Genomic DNA, 18,528 nt, shown 5'->3' on the forward strand with positions numbered 1-18,528 from the left:
ACTTTATACTTTATACTTTATAGCCAAAAAACTTAAATACCCATGCGTTTCAGGTAGCTGCGCCAAGAAACACAACGTTTTAAGTAGTCATAAGCGTTAAGGAAACGTGTTTTAAGGAGCCGTTAAACGTTAAAGATAACAACGCTTTGATAAGTATAAAGGCAAAACCACGGCTGAATTTGGTAGTTCCCAAGTGCAGCTGTTTTCCAATAATCTGACCCTCAAATTAATTTTATAATAACATCAGTCTTTAAATAGGCTTCTTTTTATATATTTTAAAGTACGAAACGCCATGAATTTATTGGATAAAATATGAAATCATTAACACCAAAGAATAATAATACTTTGTTTGTTTGTTTGAATCTAAGCTTAAAGCAACACAATGGGCTGTCTGTGCTCTGCCCACCACCGATATCGAAACCCGAATTCTAGCGTTTTAAGTCCCACTGTGTCACTGTGGGGGCAATAATAATAATACATGAAATATTACAGAATTCTCCAGATATATTAGAAATGAAGACTATATTTGTTTTATAAAAAAAACTTTTTTATTCGATTTTTTTTCATGCATGAATGTTTGTTTTGTTTTTTCCAGAAGACAGTTGAACCCCATCATTTATAACTGCTACAACGATGCACTTAACAAGGTGAGGGCGCAATCTGTATAATTCATAATCAACAAGTATAGTTGTTGTTTTGTTATTAAGCACAAAGCTACACAAAGAGCTATCTGTGCTCTGCCCACAGGTACCGAAACCCGGTTTATCGCAGTATAAATCCGTAGACATTCCAATGTGTCACTGGGGGGGGGGGGCAACAAGTATAGACGGTAATAAACTAAGGAGACTAGATACTACGAGTTAGTCACACGTTCCAAACGCCTTTTGTAAATTTTCTTTATAACTACAAAAGTTTGAGTCTTCCTTATCAGTGCTGGAACTCTAACAAAAAACAAGGATGGTCATTCCATAATTACGTAAGTAAAAATATACCGAGCTATGTATAAAATGCTTATTGTTGTTAATTCATAGCTAAAACAAGATCACAATATATACCTACCTTGCCAAGGCTGATTCCGTCCTTCCGACTTGTAGCTCGTAATAAAAGAGGAGGAGCAGGAGGAGGAGACGAACCGATGATTTTGGCGAAATCTGTACGAAACTTGGTCGTTACAAACTCGTGATCATTGTAGTACCTCCTTCTTTTCTTAGTTGCTAAGTTCAGCTGTTGTGTAGCCCTAAAGAGCATGAAAATTAATTAGAGAAAAGCTTGATGATTAGTACATATTTTTTCTATGAGTGATACAGTCAAAATTTATTTTTATATTCGATCAATAGGTTTGTACAGTCAAAATTTATTTTTATATTCGATCAATAGATTTGTACAGTCAAAATTTATTTGACTGTACAAACCTATTGATCGAATATAAAGGTTATTTTATATTCGATCAATAGGTTTGTACAGTCAAAAGTTATTTTATATTCGATCAATAGGTTTGTCCAGTCAAAGACGTTTTGTAGGAGAAGATCATTTATTGTTATAATTCCTTATTTTCCCTCATGGCTCGTAATCTGTGGGTTGCGGGTTCGAATCCCCGTCCCACCAAACATGCTCGCCCTTTCAGCCATGGGAGGGTTATGATGTGACGATCAATCTGACTATTCGTTAGTAAAAGAATAGTCCAAGAGTTGCCGGTGGGTGGTGATGACTAGCTTGCCTTCCTTTTAGTCTTTCACTTCTCAATTAGGGACGGTTAGCGCAAATAGCTCTCGTGAAGCTTTGCCCGAAATTAAAAAAAACAAACTTTCTAATGTTTTTTTCTAACCATCTTGAAAAGAAAGGTACTACTTAACAATGTTTAAAATATTCTATGATGCATAAATTCAATGTTTATAACTATTTTTGAACTTTGGAATTTTAATAAAGTGTTTGTTTCTTTGTTCAGTGGGTCGAGTGTACAAACAGATAGAATAGACATATCAGGCTAGATGACCGATTAATTATTATACTAAAATGAAAAGTATATATTATTTTGCATGTACATTCTTTGGACTGCTGTTATGCACCGATATAACGAATGGCTGATACGACTTGGAACAAAGTGAGCCCAGAAACACACCAGTTTGTCTTTATTCAGCTTGTTCCGTCGAGTTATGTTAAGATAATTTATATTTTATGAACTGAAGGGTTTACACAGACAAATTAAGTCTCTGTCACCGCATGTACAATCCGTAAAAACGCGGAGTTGTTCTGCATCTTTGTATATATTTTTCTTATCAGAAGATTCTATATGATTTTATATACTTGGTATATATATATATCAGGTACGTTAGCAGGTGCTGCATGATATAGAAATGATTTTATTTATCCCCATAGCCAAAAGTCAAGTGGGCCATCCGACAGCACGCGGAAATACTGAACATTGGACAGCTTTGTTTAGCTGTCTATCACGTTATTTCAAGGATGCAAGCCATTATTGACATGAACAGTGGCCACGTTGAGCACAGATATAGCGCTCTCTGAAAAAGAGTTTTTGTGACCACTGATTCGTGTCCACCACGCACTCATTGTTATTTGCACCACGAATCATTGCTCTTTCACGAGTATTATAAATTTTATTTGATGTTCAAACACGTCTTGAAACGTCGTACAGAAAAGCAGCATGTAAGAAATACGTGTATATGATTAATCATTATCCCATGTTCTAAAAAAGTTCATTCTTGAAAATGTCGTCGTTATATATACATAACTCTTGGAGTTTTATTCATACTTATTTCGCATTAAAATTCCATATAGATCTACATAACTTTAACTTACACATACGGGAAGATACTATGGTTAACACATAGAGTAAATGAAAACATACGTAGTGTCTCATACAGAGAATGCGCTGGTAGAGAATTTTCAACTTACTTAGCATTTTGATATATATATATATATATATATGAAAATCTGAGAAAATGTTTCTTTGTTTTTGTTTACCCTCACAAGTTAAACATCCACCCATATTCAATAACATGCTAGATTTTTTTTTTAATATGAGATTCGATATGCTCACATAGTTTGAAAGAAAAGTTTCATGCAGAAGTCTGTAGCCACTTTAAATGATTTTACAGATTTGACATATGTACAGTCGTTTTTAATCTGAATATCAATAATATGTGTTACCAAACACTCTTCACCTTAAATTCAAATTTATTCTACGAGAACCTTTACACGTATCTTTCACCGTTTACAATCAAATTCCTTTTATTTTCATTTTTCACGTTTCATAAATACGTATCTACATAATACACTATTCCTCAGTCTTAGACGTGTTTCTATTACGTATATTTCTGACGCTCTACCAAAAAATAAATTGGAGTAAATATTTGCTGAAAGTTTCTAAAAAAAATAATTATAACGTGGAGTGGTCAAACAGGAATCAGCCTACCAATTACTTAACTCTTTCTTTTATGTGACATACATAGAATTAGTGCTATAGTGCCAGAGCTCCACCATTGGTTCAGTGGTAAGTTTGCAAGCTTACGACGCTAAAAATCGAGATTCAATACCTGTGGTGGGAATGGAATAGATAGCCCATTGTGTAGCTTTGCGCTTAACAACAATCAACCACCTACTTTTAGAAAGAAAGACAAGAACTATTATATACATTGGTAAGGGCTATAGTAAACATAAAATAAAATCTGTAAAATGTGAAGAGACTCTCGTTAGCTTATAATTTCCATTGATTGGAGAGGATGTAATATCCGCGGGTTGAATGTAAACGTCAATCACTTTAAATTTAAATCTTGGCAAGATCCCTAATTATTTTTTATCATTTTTTGGATTACATCCAAATAGACTATATTCTATTTAATTTCTGAGGTTTGAATTGTACAAGTTTATAAGCGAATGAAAGTTAATAACGTAATGATTGCACATATACAGGGGAAGTGTCCATAAATGGTTTGGCACAATTTAAAACACCTTGTAAACCAATGAAGATGAGCACATGCAGTAAAGCACCTGTTAGTCTAACATCCTTCAAATTTGATCCTTTCTCGTCAGTTTCGGCATACACCAGGTTTCAAGATTTTGTTAACAGATAGCGCCAAAAGCTAAAATATTGATCTTGAGCAAAAATTACAGATGATTCTGTAGTAAGTGTAATTGAAGTCTGTTGAAGTTATTTTATTATGCACGAACTATATCAAAAAACTCAATTAAGCAATACAAAACGAAAGATTCACGTGTCTCATCAGAATCACTGGATGATCCAGCGTAAGTGATAAACGCAGTTGCATCAGCAATTAAGGCTTTTCAACGCAGTTTTGGGAAGCCTATGGGGAATTTTCCTATTAAAATCCTATTGATATAAAAAAACACTACAGCATTGAAGATTTTCAAAGCACACCTGAGATGTTTGTGCTTAAAAAATTCAGTCTGAACAACGGCCATTCGAAGAATGGTTGCGAGGTGAAGAGTGTCTCAACTTGATGGTGGCCCGGCATGGCCAGGTGGTTAGGGCGGTCGACTCGCAATCTGCGGGTCGCGGGTTCGAATCCCCGTCCCACCGAACATGCTCGCCCTTTCAATCGTGGGGGCGTTATAATGTAACGGTCAAACCCACTATTCTTTGGTAAAAGAGTTGGCGGTGGGTGGTGATGACTAGCTGCCTTCACTCTAGTCTTACATTGCTAAATTATGGACGGCTAGCGCAGATAGCCCTCGTGTAGCTTTGCGCGAAAATTCAACAAACAAATAAACAACTTGATGGACCATAATGATGTTTATCAGTTGCATTATCATGTACAGTTTGGCAACATTCCATCTGTTTGAAAAGTCAGTAGGCGCAGCTTCAGGACTTGGAAATATGTGAATCAACACACCACTGAAAAGCACTCGCGAAACTTGCCGAAATCCAATGTAGCATATTATGTTTTATATAAAAAATTAACGGCCTCTTTTATTCCAATAAAAATACTCACATACCAGGATATAATGAAGATCTTTTCTTTTCGTGTTTCAAATATAATGGTGTTATTCGCTTGTTTGTTTGTTCTTGTTTTTGTTGTTGTTTTCTTCAGCAAGATAGAACATCATCTTATATTATTATTTACTTACAGAAACGCCGCTCAACGGGCGGCTGTTCGGTCAGGATCTTGGCGAGCTGAATGGTGTGCTTCTCTCTCATGAAATTACTCCTGTCGTCTTCTAACTGCATCTTGGTCAAAAATTTGATGTGCTTCTGTATTTCGGGTTTGTTCCTGGCTTCTTCTCGCTGGATATTGATTTATAACTTGGTGAGAAAGCCTATCCATTTCTTGTTCTTTCTTTCTATAACCTGCATCCTGACGTTTCATTTTCTTTCTCAAAGTTTCAGACTTTCTCCGCGATAAATCACTTTTTCGTTTGGCAATTTTTAGCATCGTGATTTTTGATGTTTTTCGTCACTTTATACTCATAACGAATGGAAAAAAATACATGTTTAACTTACAAAGATCGAGTTACTACAAAATTCCTGCAAATTTGTATGCAACGAATTTCGTACGAAGGACTTGCGGTTCCTTCGATCACAGAACAATTCAATTCATAGCGTACGCTTGGATTGTTCAGCAGAAATAGTGAATTTTCTTCTGAAATATCACAATGATTCTCCACTAGAAAGACTCATTTTGAAATGCTACATTAAACTCTATAGTTAAAGTCCGATTTGGATAAAACTTCGCACGATTTTTCATCATCATAAGGGGGTATTCCTAACAAAGTTTCATTACAGTTGGGTCTCTTATAAAAAAAGTTTATTTAATGTGCCAATAACAGCTTTATATCGCACCAAAAATGAAAAATGGTATAAAATAGATCCTCACGAAAATTAACTAACAATAGGACTTTATTTTATAAGATTTTTCATAAATTTCTTCCTTAATGGAGAAATGATACTTCTTTCCTATTTAATAACGTACATTAATTTTGTACACTTATTATTATCAACGGAATTAGTTTATAATAAAATTGTGGTAAAGTGAGTTTAATGTAGCATTTCAAAATGAGTCTTTCTAGTGGAGAATCATTGTGATATTTCAGAAGAAAATTAACTATTTCTGCTGAACAATCCAAGCGTACGCTATGAATTGAATTGTTCTGTGATCGAAGGAACCGCAAGTCCTTCATACGAAATTCGTTGCATACAAATTTGTAGGAATTTTGTAGTAACTCGATCTTTGTAAATTAAACATGTATTTTTTCCCATTCGTTATGAGTATAAAGTGACGAAAAACATTGATAATCACGTAGTCATAAATTGCCAAACGAAAAAGTGATTTATCACGGAGAAAGTCTGAAACTTTGAGAAAGAAAATGAAACGTCAGGATGCAGGTTACAGAAGACAAAAGATAGGCTTGCTCACCAAGTTATAAGGTAAAATCCAATGAGAAGAAGCCAGGAACAAACCCGAAGTACAAGATACAGTTAGAAGTCGGGAATAATTTCGTGGCAGAGAAGCACACCGTTTAGCTCGCCAAGTTCCTGCAGAACAGCCGCCCATAGGACAGCGTTTCTGCTAGTATTATATAAAAGTTATTGAATTTTATTTAAATAGATACCCTGATTTATAACATCCACATTTTAATAATGAAGTGATAATTAATGTTTAAAACTTATTTTAACTAATTGCTATTTTGTTTATAGAGACAATATATATCAACAAATCTCTGAAACATCGTGGGAACAAAAGTGGCTTCATTTTATACCACTTAAGTGATTTTGATATTTTGATATTGGAATGTTCATTAGTTTATTAAATTACTTTGAAAGTAGTAACATTAATTACTTGAAGCAAAATTGGAAAAGATTTCTAGATTATTGTTTGAAATTATGGGACAGATCCTTTGATTTTAGAAAAAAAATTGAAATTTTGAATCAAATTAACCCTGACATAAAGTTTACTTTCGAAATGAGTAACTTGGGTTTATCTTGTTTAGATAAATGAATTATAAAAAAGGAAGACGGTAAAACTGAAGCGGATTTATAGTACAAACCGACTAATTCATACCAGTATTTAGATGTTTATAGTAATAGTCCAATACATACTAAATAAAATATTCCACTTTGCCTAGCTCAAATAATTTTTTTCTGTTGCTTCTAGCCCGGAAGTTCAACAATACAGACTGATATAATAAAAGTCTTATCTGAGGAAGTGTCATTACCCAGGAAATGTAACAGAGAAGGTTTAAAGTTAGCTAATATTAAAAAGGAAATTAATAATAATATAAAAGAAGAACAAATTATTCCTTTTATAATAACGCATTATCCTGGAGTTAAAATTAATATCAATGATATCCAAAAAGCTAAAACTAAAATCTAAATTTGAAAATAAACAAATCATATTATCATGAAGACAACCTAAAATTGATATGCTATCTTAAATCAGAGAAATAAAGTAAATAAACCTGATTAAGGTATTTTTCCCTGCAATAAACCAAATTGTTATATTTGTGGGAAAAATTATATTACATGCACTAAATATATTACAAGTCCTGTTGGAAAGAAAATATTTTTTATAAATTGTAGATTTAGTTGTAATTCACGTAATGTTATTTATGTATTAACTTGTATTTATTGTAGGCAAATATATGTTGGAGAAACAGAACATTTACGTTTGAGAATAAATGTATCCAAATCTCATGTCGAAATGCAAATAATAGCCCATTACCTGTTAAAAAACACATTAATAAGTATATTATGGGAATATGTCATACTTTAGAAGAACCTATATTGCAACAACTAAGACTATTCTGAATGATACGAAATCAGTATTTTATGCTTTTATGTATGTGTGGTTATATTTATTTCTTTTAACTTAATAGTAACAGATAAAAAGTTTATTTTTATTATTTTTAAAGTCGTTTTTATTAATCACTTCCTTCAGCAAAATATATTTGTTTCCTTGTATGTATATATAATTATGTGTGTGTGTGTGTGTGCATGTTTGGGAAGAATTATTTACATATTGGGAAGTTTTTACATCTGAAGTTCATGTTTTGCGATTCCTTACAATGTATAAAAACAAACATTTATTGTAACTAAACTAATCTTTTTTTGTAGTACACTGGACGTAATGTGAATCATTTTTATTTAATTAAAACATCAGTCAGAAGTCTGGATTCAGAATCTTTACCTAAGTTATCAAAAGAGATCACAAAACAAAGGTGCTGCTTTGGTTTACACTTTCTGTTCACATAGAACATTACAATATCAGACGCAAGGTATTCATTTCGGAACATAATAAACTGAATAATCGATATTTAGTAGTTTCTCATCTGGCCTTAACTACAAGACGACATCAATCAAACATGGATGCTGCAAGATTTTTTGAGGCTACCAATCAATATTTCCTTCCAATTTTGCTCTACTCTTTCCCAAAGCTTCCACATATAAGTTGACTTATCTTCTAAAATATTCCTTTACCAACTGTCAACACAAACTTGCAACTGGGAACCACTGAGACTTTGGGTTGTTTCTTTTGTAGCTTTTATTTTACCGTCGCTTTTCTTCCTCTTCAAATACCTTTGAAACAACAGGATAATCCGTTTTGGATCGTTATACAACTGGAATTCAAAACCAGGACCAATTAAACGTCCTCCACTGGAAACTACGTGATGAACAAGGATATTGTGCTTCTTCGTTATAGCATCAAGTTTGCCAATATCCCCCACTTCTGTAGCAGAAACCATATGTACACTCTTATAGACTTGGCATCATGTTTCAATGTCTTTGCTCACGCACTCTTGCTTGAACTTCTCAGGGGTCACGTCTCTACAAAAAAAAATCTCCCAGAGTTTTCGAAAAAAACAAATGATTGTTTCGTCAGTCCGTTGCATGTTGTCCCACTTGTTCCTCTAATTTTTTAGATCCTGTGCAAAATTTAACTGCTTGACCACGTTCGTATGTCAAATATGTTATATTCATTTCTGAGGTTGTTTTGAATAATGTTGATTTTGAAATTCTCTGAATGACATTTTCCTCCCTTCTGCCCCCTCAGTGGTTTATTCGTAAGTCTACATGCTTACAACGCTAAAATTCGGCTTTCAATATCCGTGACAGACAAAGCACATATAGCCCATTGTGTAGCTTGGGGCTTACCGACAACCAAACCTACTTTAAGGATGTTTTTTACTTCTTTCATTTTTACTAGCACTCTTCAAAAACAGTATACTGTTGAGTTTTCTTTTTATTGTGTAAAGCAATGATCCCTGTTCATTGTTCACTATTTAATTTGATTTTTTTTCTACAGTTTTAGCCAAAGCGAAACTTACAAAGCTCTTGGATGATATTGACACTTTACTGACATTCACGGCAATTAATTCAACTGAAACAAGAGCGCTATTAATTTAAACCAAAAGTATCAATGGATCAAGATCGTTTAGTCCATATTTAATGGTGCCTAATCGTGATAATATTTATGAAGTGAATAGTTGTTTTATTATAATCACAAAGGATTCTAGACAATTCATTTAAAGCAAGACTTAACGAGTAGAAGAATAATGTTAAAACCACATGTCAATGTCTGTAACATTTGTATATAATACAGAGAGCCACCACAAATATTCTGCCAACAATAGTTCCTATTCTTGTTTATTTTAATTGTAAGATCAGTTTCTTTTTGCTAGACTCGAACTCATGACTTTTATGGTGTAATTTATAGCAACATGCTTCACAGAAAACGTGTTTAATAAATCAGTATAAACTGTATTACTATGATTTATGCCAAACATTCAGTTCACAGAAAGTATTTATTAAACATATTCCAGTAAAATGGAAGACTTCTTTCTAACACATGACCTTTTTTTTTTTGCAAAAAGAAAAACGTGCTTTTATGTTGAGACTCAAGTCTTAGTGTTACCATCCTGTCTCTTTTTATTCGTCTTAATCGTGACACATCTGTCACTGTGACAACGTTCTTGGATTCACTTCCACGACCCTACTGGAACCGTGTATTTATTGATTTCGTTCCATACCGCGTAGGAAGATCTGCAAAAGACTGGCACCACCACGAAAAGCGTTCCATTTTCATAGTATTTTTTGTAACTTTAAAAATGAAGAGTGTATTTCCTTATACCAGATTTTATGATTTCTCGTTATAGAATGATACATAGCCTTAAATAAACAGCAAAGACTAAATTTATGGAAACTGTAGTGGATTATTCCTTATGAAATATTAACTTTTGGTGTGTTTTTCATTGTTCATGTATATATGTTTAAATAAAGGCCATTTTAATTGAATACTAACTAATCTGCTAGCGATTGTTCATCATATATTCTTGAAAAACGATAATTTGAAAGTTGCAACAGTGGCTAGTGTTACTTCCTTTAATGTAATTTTTAAAGCAGTGAAAATGAATATGATTGAACACCCTACCCCAAAGAAAAGTTAAGATTTTGAAAGGCCAAGCAATCGCAAGATAATTAATTGTTTTTTTGCTGTTAAAAATAACGCTACAACAATCAGTTATATGTGCTGTGTCCACCTCAGAGGTCGAATTCTGCATGATTATAGAGAATTATATCTAAGTTTCTTTTTCTTTTTTACGTAGTGAGAGAAACATTTTTAAGAATGGACTTCTTATAAGTCACATAAACCTTAGTAACTAACAACTGTTATTATTTAAGTATACTCCACAATTTTACGTAACTCCCAGTAAACAATAATAAGAAATGTTAACTTTCAGAAGTTGCAATGCATATAGGAGGGATTTACACATTTTGGTAATAAAGTTGGAGAAAAAAAAACCACCTATCGTCTCCAGATAATAAAAAAAAATTATTTCATCCAACGCTTAGCCCTTGTGGCTTCCTCACCGCTAGTATTATTATGTGGAGGCTATAGGTTGGTGTCGTTTTGTTTTGCTTCACTAGCTTTATTGCCGAAATGTCTAAGTTCCTCCACTATGCACTAAAAGTCCTGAAAAACAACAAAACCTTTCCATTTGTCGACCGAATGTATTACAGTGTTACAGCAACAAATGTTATCGTTTGATATCTCCTGATATACAATCTCTGATTGTAGAGATTTTCAAATTAATTTTGGAAAACGGCTGAGAAAAATAATCTTATTTATATAAAGAACTTAGTGTGGCGTTAACTTATAAATGAACCTAATAAGATACAAAATTAAAATCCTGTTAATGTTGCCTTGAAATTAAATTCATATAGAAATTAACAATCAGTCAATAAGTTTGCTGCACAAAGCGAGGAAAGCTATTGAAACCTGAGTTTAATCACCTTTATTATCATTTTATTATTATTAGAAGAAAGCTAGTCCACACCACCCACTGCCAACTCTTGAGCTACTCTTGTCCGACCGAATAATGGGGTTGACTGTCACCCTTATAAGACACACATGTTCCTAAAGATTGCGGAGTACAGTGATTTTATTCATAGTTTGCACGTTAACCACTTGGCCACGCTCGGCCCGCGGCGAGAGGAAGACAGAAATAAAGATAATATAAAACAAATTAAACTAGATTAGTATATGTCGTCATATGTAGAAATCATAAATTACGATCCAAATAGTCCTTGATTATTAGCCATTCTGTTTAATTGTTGTTAAGGCCAAAACTAAACAATGGGATATCTGGGCTTTACCTACTGCTGGTATCGAAACCCGATTTTTAGCGTTATAAGCCCTAGGAATTATCGCTGAGACACTGGGGGCATTAGCCAGTCTAAATTAACCATAGTTGTTCATAAACAGTGTTAAAAAATTAGAAAAAAAACAATTCGGCAATTCGCTATATTGCATTTATTACATTATAACATTAAATAAACCCCCATTTTTAATAAAAAAATAAAATAAAAAACCACAGAACCTACAAAAAAAAGACATAATTTTCACAATAGGAGTTTCTTTCAATACGAAATAACTGAATTAGTATAAATTAGTTATTTGGTGAATAAATGTACAATTTAAAATTAATCAACAAATACCTACTTATAAAAACGTAGTAAAATTCAATTCAAAAAAAGAGGATAGAGAAAGAAACGATATGAGAGGAATAGCAGAAGAATTGATAGAACTGATCCGTGTTGGATAAACAACAGATTTAACCAGAACTCGAGGATTTCATGAGAAACTTTGAAAATATGAAGAACGAGAGCTACTGAAATCCGAATGTTACATTGTTTGTGTTTTTTCCCGTAGATTTTATTATTATACGACTATCTAAGAAAATAAATGAATTACACTTGTGTTGAAGAAATAAAAACACAAGAAGAAGAAGAATAAAATGTGTAGAATTAACAACTAAAGATCAAAGGTTGTTGTCCAGAATTTACCAAACAGGTACTTAGTGTGTAGAATTAGCGGTAACTTGTCAAAACTTATTAATAAAAAATTTCTAAACAGTTAGGTGTTTAACGTGGAGAAGTAACAACCAAAGATCAAAGTAACCTGACCAGAAGCGATTGAACAGGTGTTTAATATGTATACTAGAAATAACAATCAATAGAGGAAAAGTTATTAATCATAAATTATCGAACAAGTGTTTAATGTGTAAACTGAATGATCAAATATCATAGTTTATTAGAAATTACGCGCAACAGTTATTAAATGTGTAGGTTAATAACCAGAAACTACCGAATAGTTAAGCCAATAAATATTCATTATATTAGGACAAAACGAAGAATTAAGAAAAATAAAACAGAGCTAAAGAAACCTGATAATCCAAACGCTTTTCCGGTAGATTGGTCTTTATGCTTTAGTGAGAAAGATAGCAAAATGATGTTTAAGAGGTGTCATTAGTACCTATGGTAGTTCATCCAAACAACAAAAAAGTATTTTAACCTACTTAAACTGAAGGAGATACTATAAATATCCATCATCAACACCGACGGTCAATTAACTAACCTTTTACTCCTTCGGCTTATCCTTAGTTTACCCCTAGAAAAAAAAAACGTCTACTTTCCGAAACTATTGTGTTATCGAGTTTCTTTCATTTTGGTCAGCTATGAATATAACACTTAAACAAAAGAAAACTGGCAAAGTTAAATATAGTCGGAACTCTAAGGTTCCGTTTGTTATTATTTATCTACTCACAATTTACGATCGAAGCTGCGCAAAGGCAATCAATGCATATCTAGCCTTAAATTTGAAGAAATAGACTACGGGGAAAGCGACTAGTTAACAGTACTCGTCGCCAACTCTTAGACTACTTCCATAGTGGGATTTGACTGTCACTCTTATAGCGCACTCACAGCCTCAAAGTGCTGCAACGTAACGCAACCCAGGTACCCTCGGAATCATGGTCCGTGCACGCTAACTACTGGACAACGACCGACCCTAATTCGAGGGGAAAAGAGGGTTCAACATGAAACAGAAACGTGATAAAAAAATTTGCAAATAAAAGAGTTGTAAATGAATTACTTGAGAAGTTATTTCTTATAAAAGGTTAAACATGAATTAGTTGGTTTGGTACTACAGATGATTAAACAGCAAATAAAAGAGAGGGGAATAAAGTAACAAAGTGAAAATAAAATATTTCGACCAGAATTTAAGTAATTGCCCATCACAATGTAATAATGAGATTACATAATAAAGAATTCTACAGATAAACGGATAAAAATAAGTAAATGAAACGTTACACTTCTTGTTAGAAGTAATATCGGTTTGAATCCAGCTTCATCCTCAGTTTTCAAAGAAAATAAAAATATTCCAAAAATAACTCTCCTTGCTAGGTAACTATGTTTTCTGACGTATACAAAGAGCTGATTATGTTATAATAAAACAATTTTAATATGCAAATCAGCAAGTCACGTGTGAACCACAGCCGATATGAAGTCGCGGTGGAAAGGCACGTATCATAATTACATTATTTAGCATGACGTAGGTTGTATGATGCCATCGAAAATTGATCGATTTTGGAAAGAGTATGTAACAGTCAGTTCTTTCATACATACAGTTGGTATGAACGTGCTTTGTATTCACTGTGAAAAAACCTACCCACTGTTGATCAAAGAGTAGATTAGGCTGGACCTACCTTGAAATTTGTCATAATGCTAAGTTTATTTATAAGTCAGTCCTTTCCAACAAAAAATATTTCGAAAACGGGTATGTCTCTTAGGCTTAATGACATTGGAAACAATGGAATATATACTACCTCAGGGCACGAGGACCATTTGCAAAGAAACCTACAACAAGTCGTGCAAAGTGCGGCGTTTTCCAACAACCGAGGATGAACGAACACGAAGGTCAATGGCAAAAGCCATCCATGTGCCCCAGACAAACGGTACACAACGAAACCAAGAACGATCTCCGTATGTAAAAGGGTAACATCCTTGTTTCCATAAGCTCTTTCTATGGCATATCCTTTCAATGTCGCTTACCTCAAGTAGCTGGAGAATGAAACGGATAGTCATGCTATTCCATACGAAGACATTACTGTCAAGTCGCCGGACGTAGTGCCAAGAGACTTTTGTGCGATCGTACTGTTGAAACTAGCGCTGGGAAATCTTCATACCGAACACTAGATTGATTATGGAAAGCTTGCAAGGAGTTGTAGTGTGCTTTAGAAGTGACAGCCTTATGACGGAACCTTTTGCAATGGAAACTACGATGCAAGTATTTTGTGAAGTTGTACAGTTGTCACATGGAGTGTAACACAACGTGTACTGTAGTGAAGCAGTAAGCTCTAGCTTTAACATAATGTATTCATTCATCGTGCAGTAAGCTCTAGCTTTAACATAATGCACTCATTCATCTTCTTCATTTCTTGAAACGGAAGTTAGAAGTATAATCTTTTAGGTCTTTCTGGGTTCCTCGTGGTTAAGGAAAGATGAAAGTTTTTAAAATCATTAAAGAATTGTTATGCATTTTCGTACATTCATTTAAAAAGGGTTTTAATTATGTTTATTTCAGCAATTAACTTACACCTATTACGTGCACCACGTGATTTTTTCTTGGAACGACTGGACAAAACGTAATAATGTGATTAGCAGTAATAACTATGCGATGTTTTCGGTTTATTCTCACGAATGTTTTTCTTCATACAGCAGCTAAAAGAAATAAACAATAGATAAACGGAATTACAGAGAAATCTCATTTTCTGATTAGATATAACATTGATTCTCTGCAGTATCAGTCTGTTACGATAAGAGAATGACAGAGCTGCAGGTTTGGAATGTAAGAAGTCTTACTGAGAGAACGAGAGTAAAGATTACGTAGAAGGTGTAATGAAGTCGATGTAGCAAGTGAAACCTAGACTATGAAATACTTTAAAGCCAAGACCTGTGCACGTGAGTTTATCTTGTTTTTTTTTTTCAATTCAGGTGTATCAAAAAATCTAAGAAATTGGAAGTCAAACTTCGAAAAGCTTCAGGTCACTCTAGCAGTTCCAATGGACAAATATAGGAAAGCCTTGAATTTTCCGTGATATTAAAGTTTTTTGTCGTTCCTCTTTTCTTGAGAGTTTTATCTCTTTCTTCGACAGAAATACTACGCGCTCATAGCTTGATCAAAGTCTATGTGTCTAGCCAGCGGCAAACACAGTGTACGGCTATGAGATTATGCTTGTCTTCAACAAAGTACATACGACAGGCTTAGAAGTCCATTTCAATGACAAAATGGATTTGCCGTAGAAAGTTCGAGATCTTAGTTATACCCTAAAGCGATTTTTGTATAATAACATAATATTTAAATTATTTATCTTTCATCATGCCTCTAAAGTTTAAGACAAAATTCAAGGAAAACATAGCAACACTTTGAATATTTAAACAACAGTTATGTTGTTAAAACGAATGAAATATTGTACTAAACCGATATTGTTTCAGCAACACTGACCAAAATCATTTCCATGTCCACTGAAATCCGTCTTTCTTTCTTTAGTTTTAAAGTTACTTTTGTTCAATGCTCATTTCAAATCTTTCAACATAAAAACATTAGTTTTCTTATACAAAGAATATTATTTTACAATTGGAAACTTCAAAAAAGGATTATTATTAACTTATTCAAATGTCAAAACTTAATATATTTGTTTTTTATTATTATTATATATTTTTCTAAATTGGTTACATACCTATTTATTTATTGGCTTAATTTGGTTTGTTTGTTTTAGAGCATAGTTACACAATAGGCTATCTGCGCTCTGTCTACAGCATGGAATCGAACCCTAGATTTCATAGTTGTAATTCCGTATATTCACCGCTGTCTTTAAAAGGTATATTTCAACACAATTATCATGATTGAAATGTTTCAAATAGGTTAAGTAAAAGTTTTATCAGAAACTATGAAACCTATATCCACATATGTTAATTTTCTAGTTGTTTCAGAAGTAGGCTTCACAGATATTTTTTATACATTTATCTTTTGTTATTAGTTTTGAAATTAATAAGTTGTCCTCTAGGTTTTTTGAAGTAGAAAGAAAATAAAGCTTCAAATAAACGTGTTGCCACAAAAAAAAAAGTTAAGAGTTTCACAGGACTTAGCAGGAATAATACAATCATGGTGGCTTTGTCACTTTAATATCAGATGATGGATACACAATTGTTCATCAGTCAAAGCGAACACGGAGAGAATAAATAAAACAAGTCTAAAGGAAAAAATATTTTTCACACAATGAGCACAAGATCTGACTTTGGTTTATTCAAATAATGACTCTGGACAGAATGCAAACTGCCGCAATTCACCAATGGTTTCTCTATGAATCATCAATCGTTTTAAAGAGCTAACTTTAAAACCACGTGATTTAACAAAAGTAATTAACCGATGCTCAAGTTCGTCATCATAAAAGCTTTACATTTCTACTTAAAGCAGTTGGAGATGTGATACACAAGAAATGGGTTCGCTGACATTATCCGCTCTATCGTTGCTTAATCCTGGGTTCTTTCTGGTTTAATCCCTATTCTCTTGTCAGCTCTTTCAATTCAGAGCACAATTTGCTAACTACCTTGAGGGCCATTCTGAGTAGAATGTTAAGCTTGTTAGTGTTAACTAGATTATCTATTACGACTTGGAGGAAGAGCCTTTCATCTGTATTCGCAACGAGAGAGTCAAGAGACAATAGATATACTACCTTCTAAATAACTGGTGCCTGTGAAACTTGTTCTTCCGAAATAATCGGAACCATTATTTGATTTCCAGTGAACAATGGAAAATCTTGTTTAAATCTCTGGTTTGATTACTGCTTACAGACTCTTATTCGCTGGTTGGATGTAATCATGGATTTTAAGCTCTCAAAATTCTCTTGATTCTAGCATCACGAAGCATATAAATGCCACCAATAAATTCTGGTTATCTACATAATTTTTATATAAATGTAAAGAAACGATTTCTTTAGAAAGATATTGATAGTTTTAGGCTTAGCATGACCGTTAGTTAGGCTGCTGGACCCTCGTTCTCGTTCCGATACAGTGAAAATAAATCGCGCTTCGCACTTTGGAGGCATTAGTAGCCCAAGAGTAGACGATGGATTCTGTTGACTAACTGCCTTCCGCCTAGTCTATCAGTTGAAAATAACAGACGACTTTATTCAGACAATCTTTAGAGACAAAATAACTTTAATGGTTATGAAACAAATATCCATTTCTATACTTTGATATAAGGTCGATTATTCTGTGAGTAGTTCTGATGTGGAAACATTTTTGGCTAAAAATATATTAATATACAGTTACAGCCATCAGAAGTTATTGAAATGTGGATAAAAAAACTCCAGGAACCAAATAATTCTAACACATCGAAATGGTATATTTAAGTATTTCACACTCACAAAAAAAGAAACCTATCATTCTATAAGTATTTGAAGAACTTGTAGCATTCCGCCACAATTTAATTCTTCGTGTTGTTTCAGTTATTTGTTGTGAGGAGAGGAAATCCACTATACACTTCAAAGAAAAGTCCAGAGATATAGCTTTTGAGTGGATTGTTTTATTTTGTTTAACTTTATTACAGCGTTTCGACCACTCTTGGGGCCATCATCAGGTAAGTGTCGTCTATTGTGTGAAATACTACGTGACAATAGACGACAGTTACCTGATGATGGCCACAAGAGTGGTCGAAACGTTGCAATGAAACAAAACAATAAAAATAAACAATCCACTCAAAAGCTGTATCTCTGGACTTTTATTCAATGTTTGAGTTAGTTCTTCTTTTTGTCGAATTGTCTTCCTTTGGTTAATCTAGAAAAGTGTGAGATTATCCATACGAACTTGAGTGGCATTATGAAAAGTGTGAGATTATCCATACGAACTTGAGTGGCATTATGAAAAGAAAACCTGGTGATATCATCTTCTCTAAGAAGGCTAAGCATAACTCAATGGTTAGCATACCTGAATATAGACCTGCGCAGCCATCGTTCGCGTCCGTTGAGGTCAAATACTACTGTCTGCGCACACAATAATAGCTCAAATGTTGACGGTGGAGACTGTTGGCTAGCTGACTTCCCCTAAGTTTATCGGCTTAACGTTAGGGACACGTAATGCAAATAGCCAATGCGCGAAAATCCGAAACAAACAAACAAACCTATAAAAATACTAGAGCCTTCGCTGAACGAGTA

General features: G+C 33.6%; 1 protein-coding gene across 1 annotated transcript in view; it reads right to left on the minus strand.

Annotated features, from left to right (window-relative positions):
- LOC106462696 overlaps positions 1–18,528 on the minus strand; it is a 69,564-nt gene that overhangs the window by 29,780 nt on the left and 21,256 nt on the right. The window contains exon 4 of the mRNA XM_022390016.1: positions 1,060–1,237. Within this exon, the coding sequence (XP_022245724.1) occupies positions 1,060–1,237 (178 nt within the window). The remainder of the gene's footprint in view (positions 1–1,059; positions 1,238–18,528) is intronic.

The sequence above is a fragment of the Limulus polyphemus genome, unplaced genomic scaffold, assembly GCF_000517525.1.
Source record: "Limulus polyphemus unplaced genomic scaffold, Limulus_polyphemus-2.1.2 Scaffold1227, whole genome shotgun sequence".
Taxonomy (NCBI): domain Eukaryota; kingdom Metazoa; phylum Arthropoda; class Merostomata; order Xiphosura; family Limulidae; genus Limulus; species Limulus polyphemus.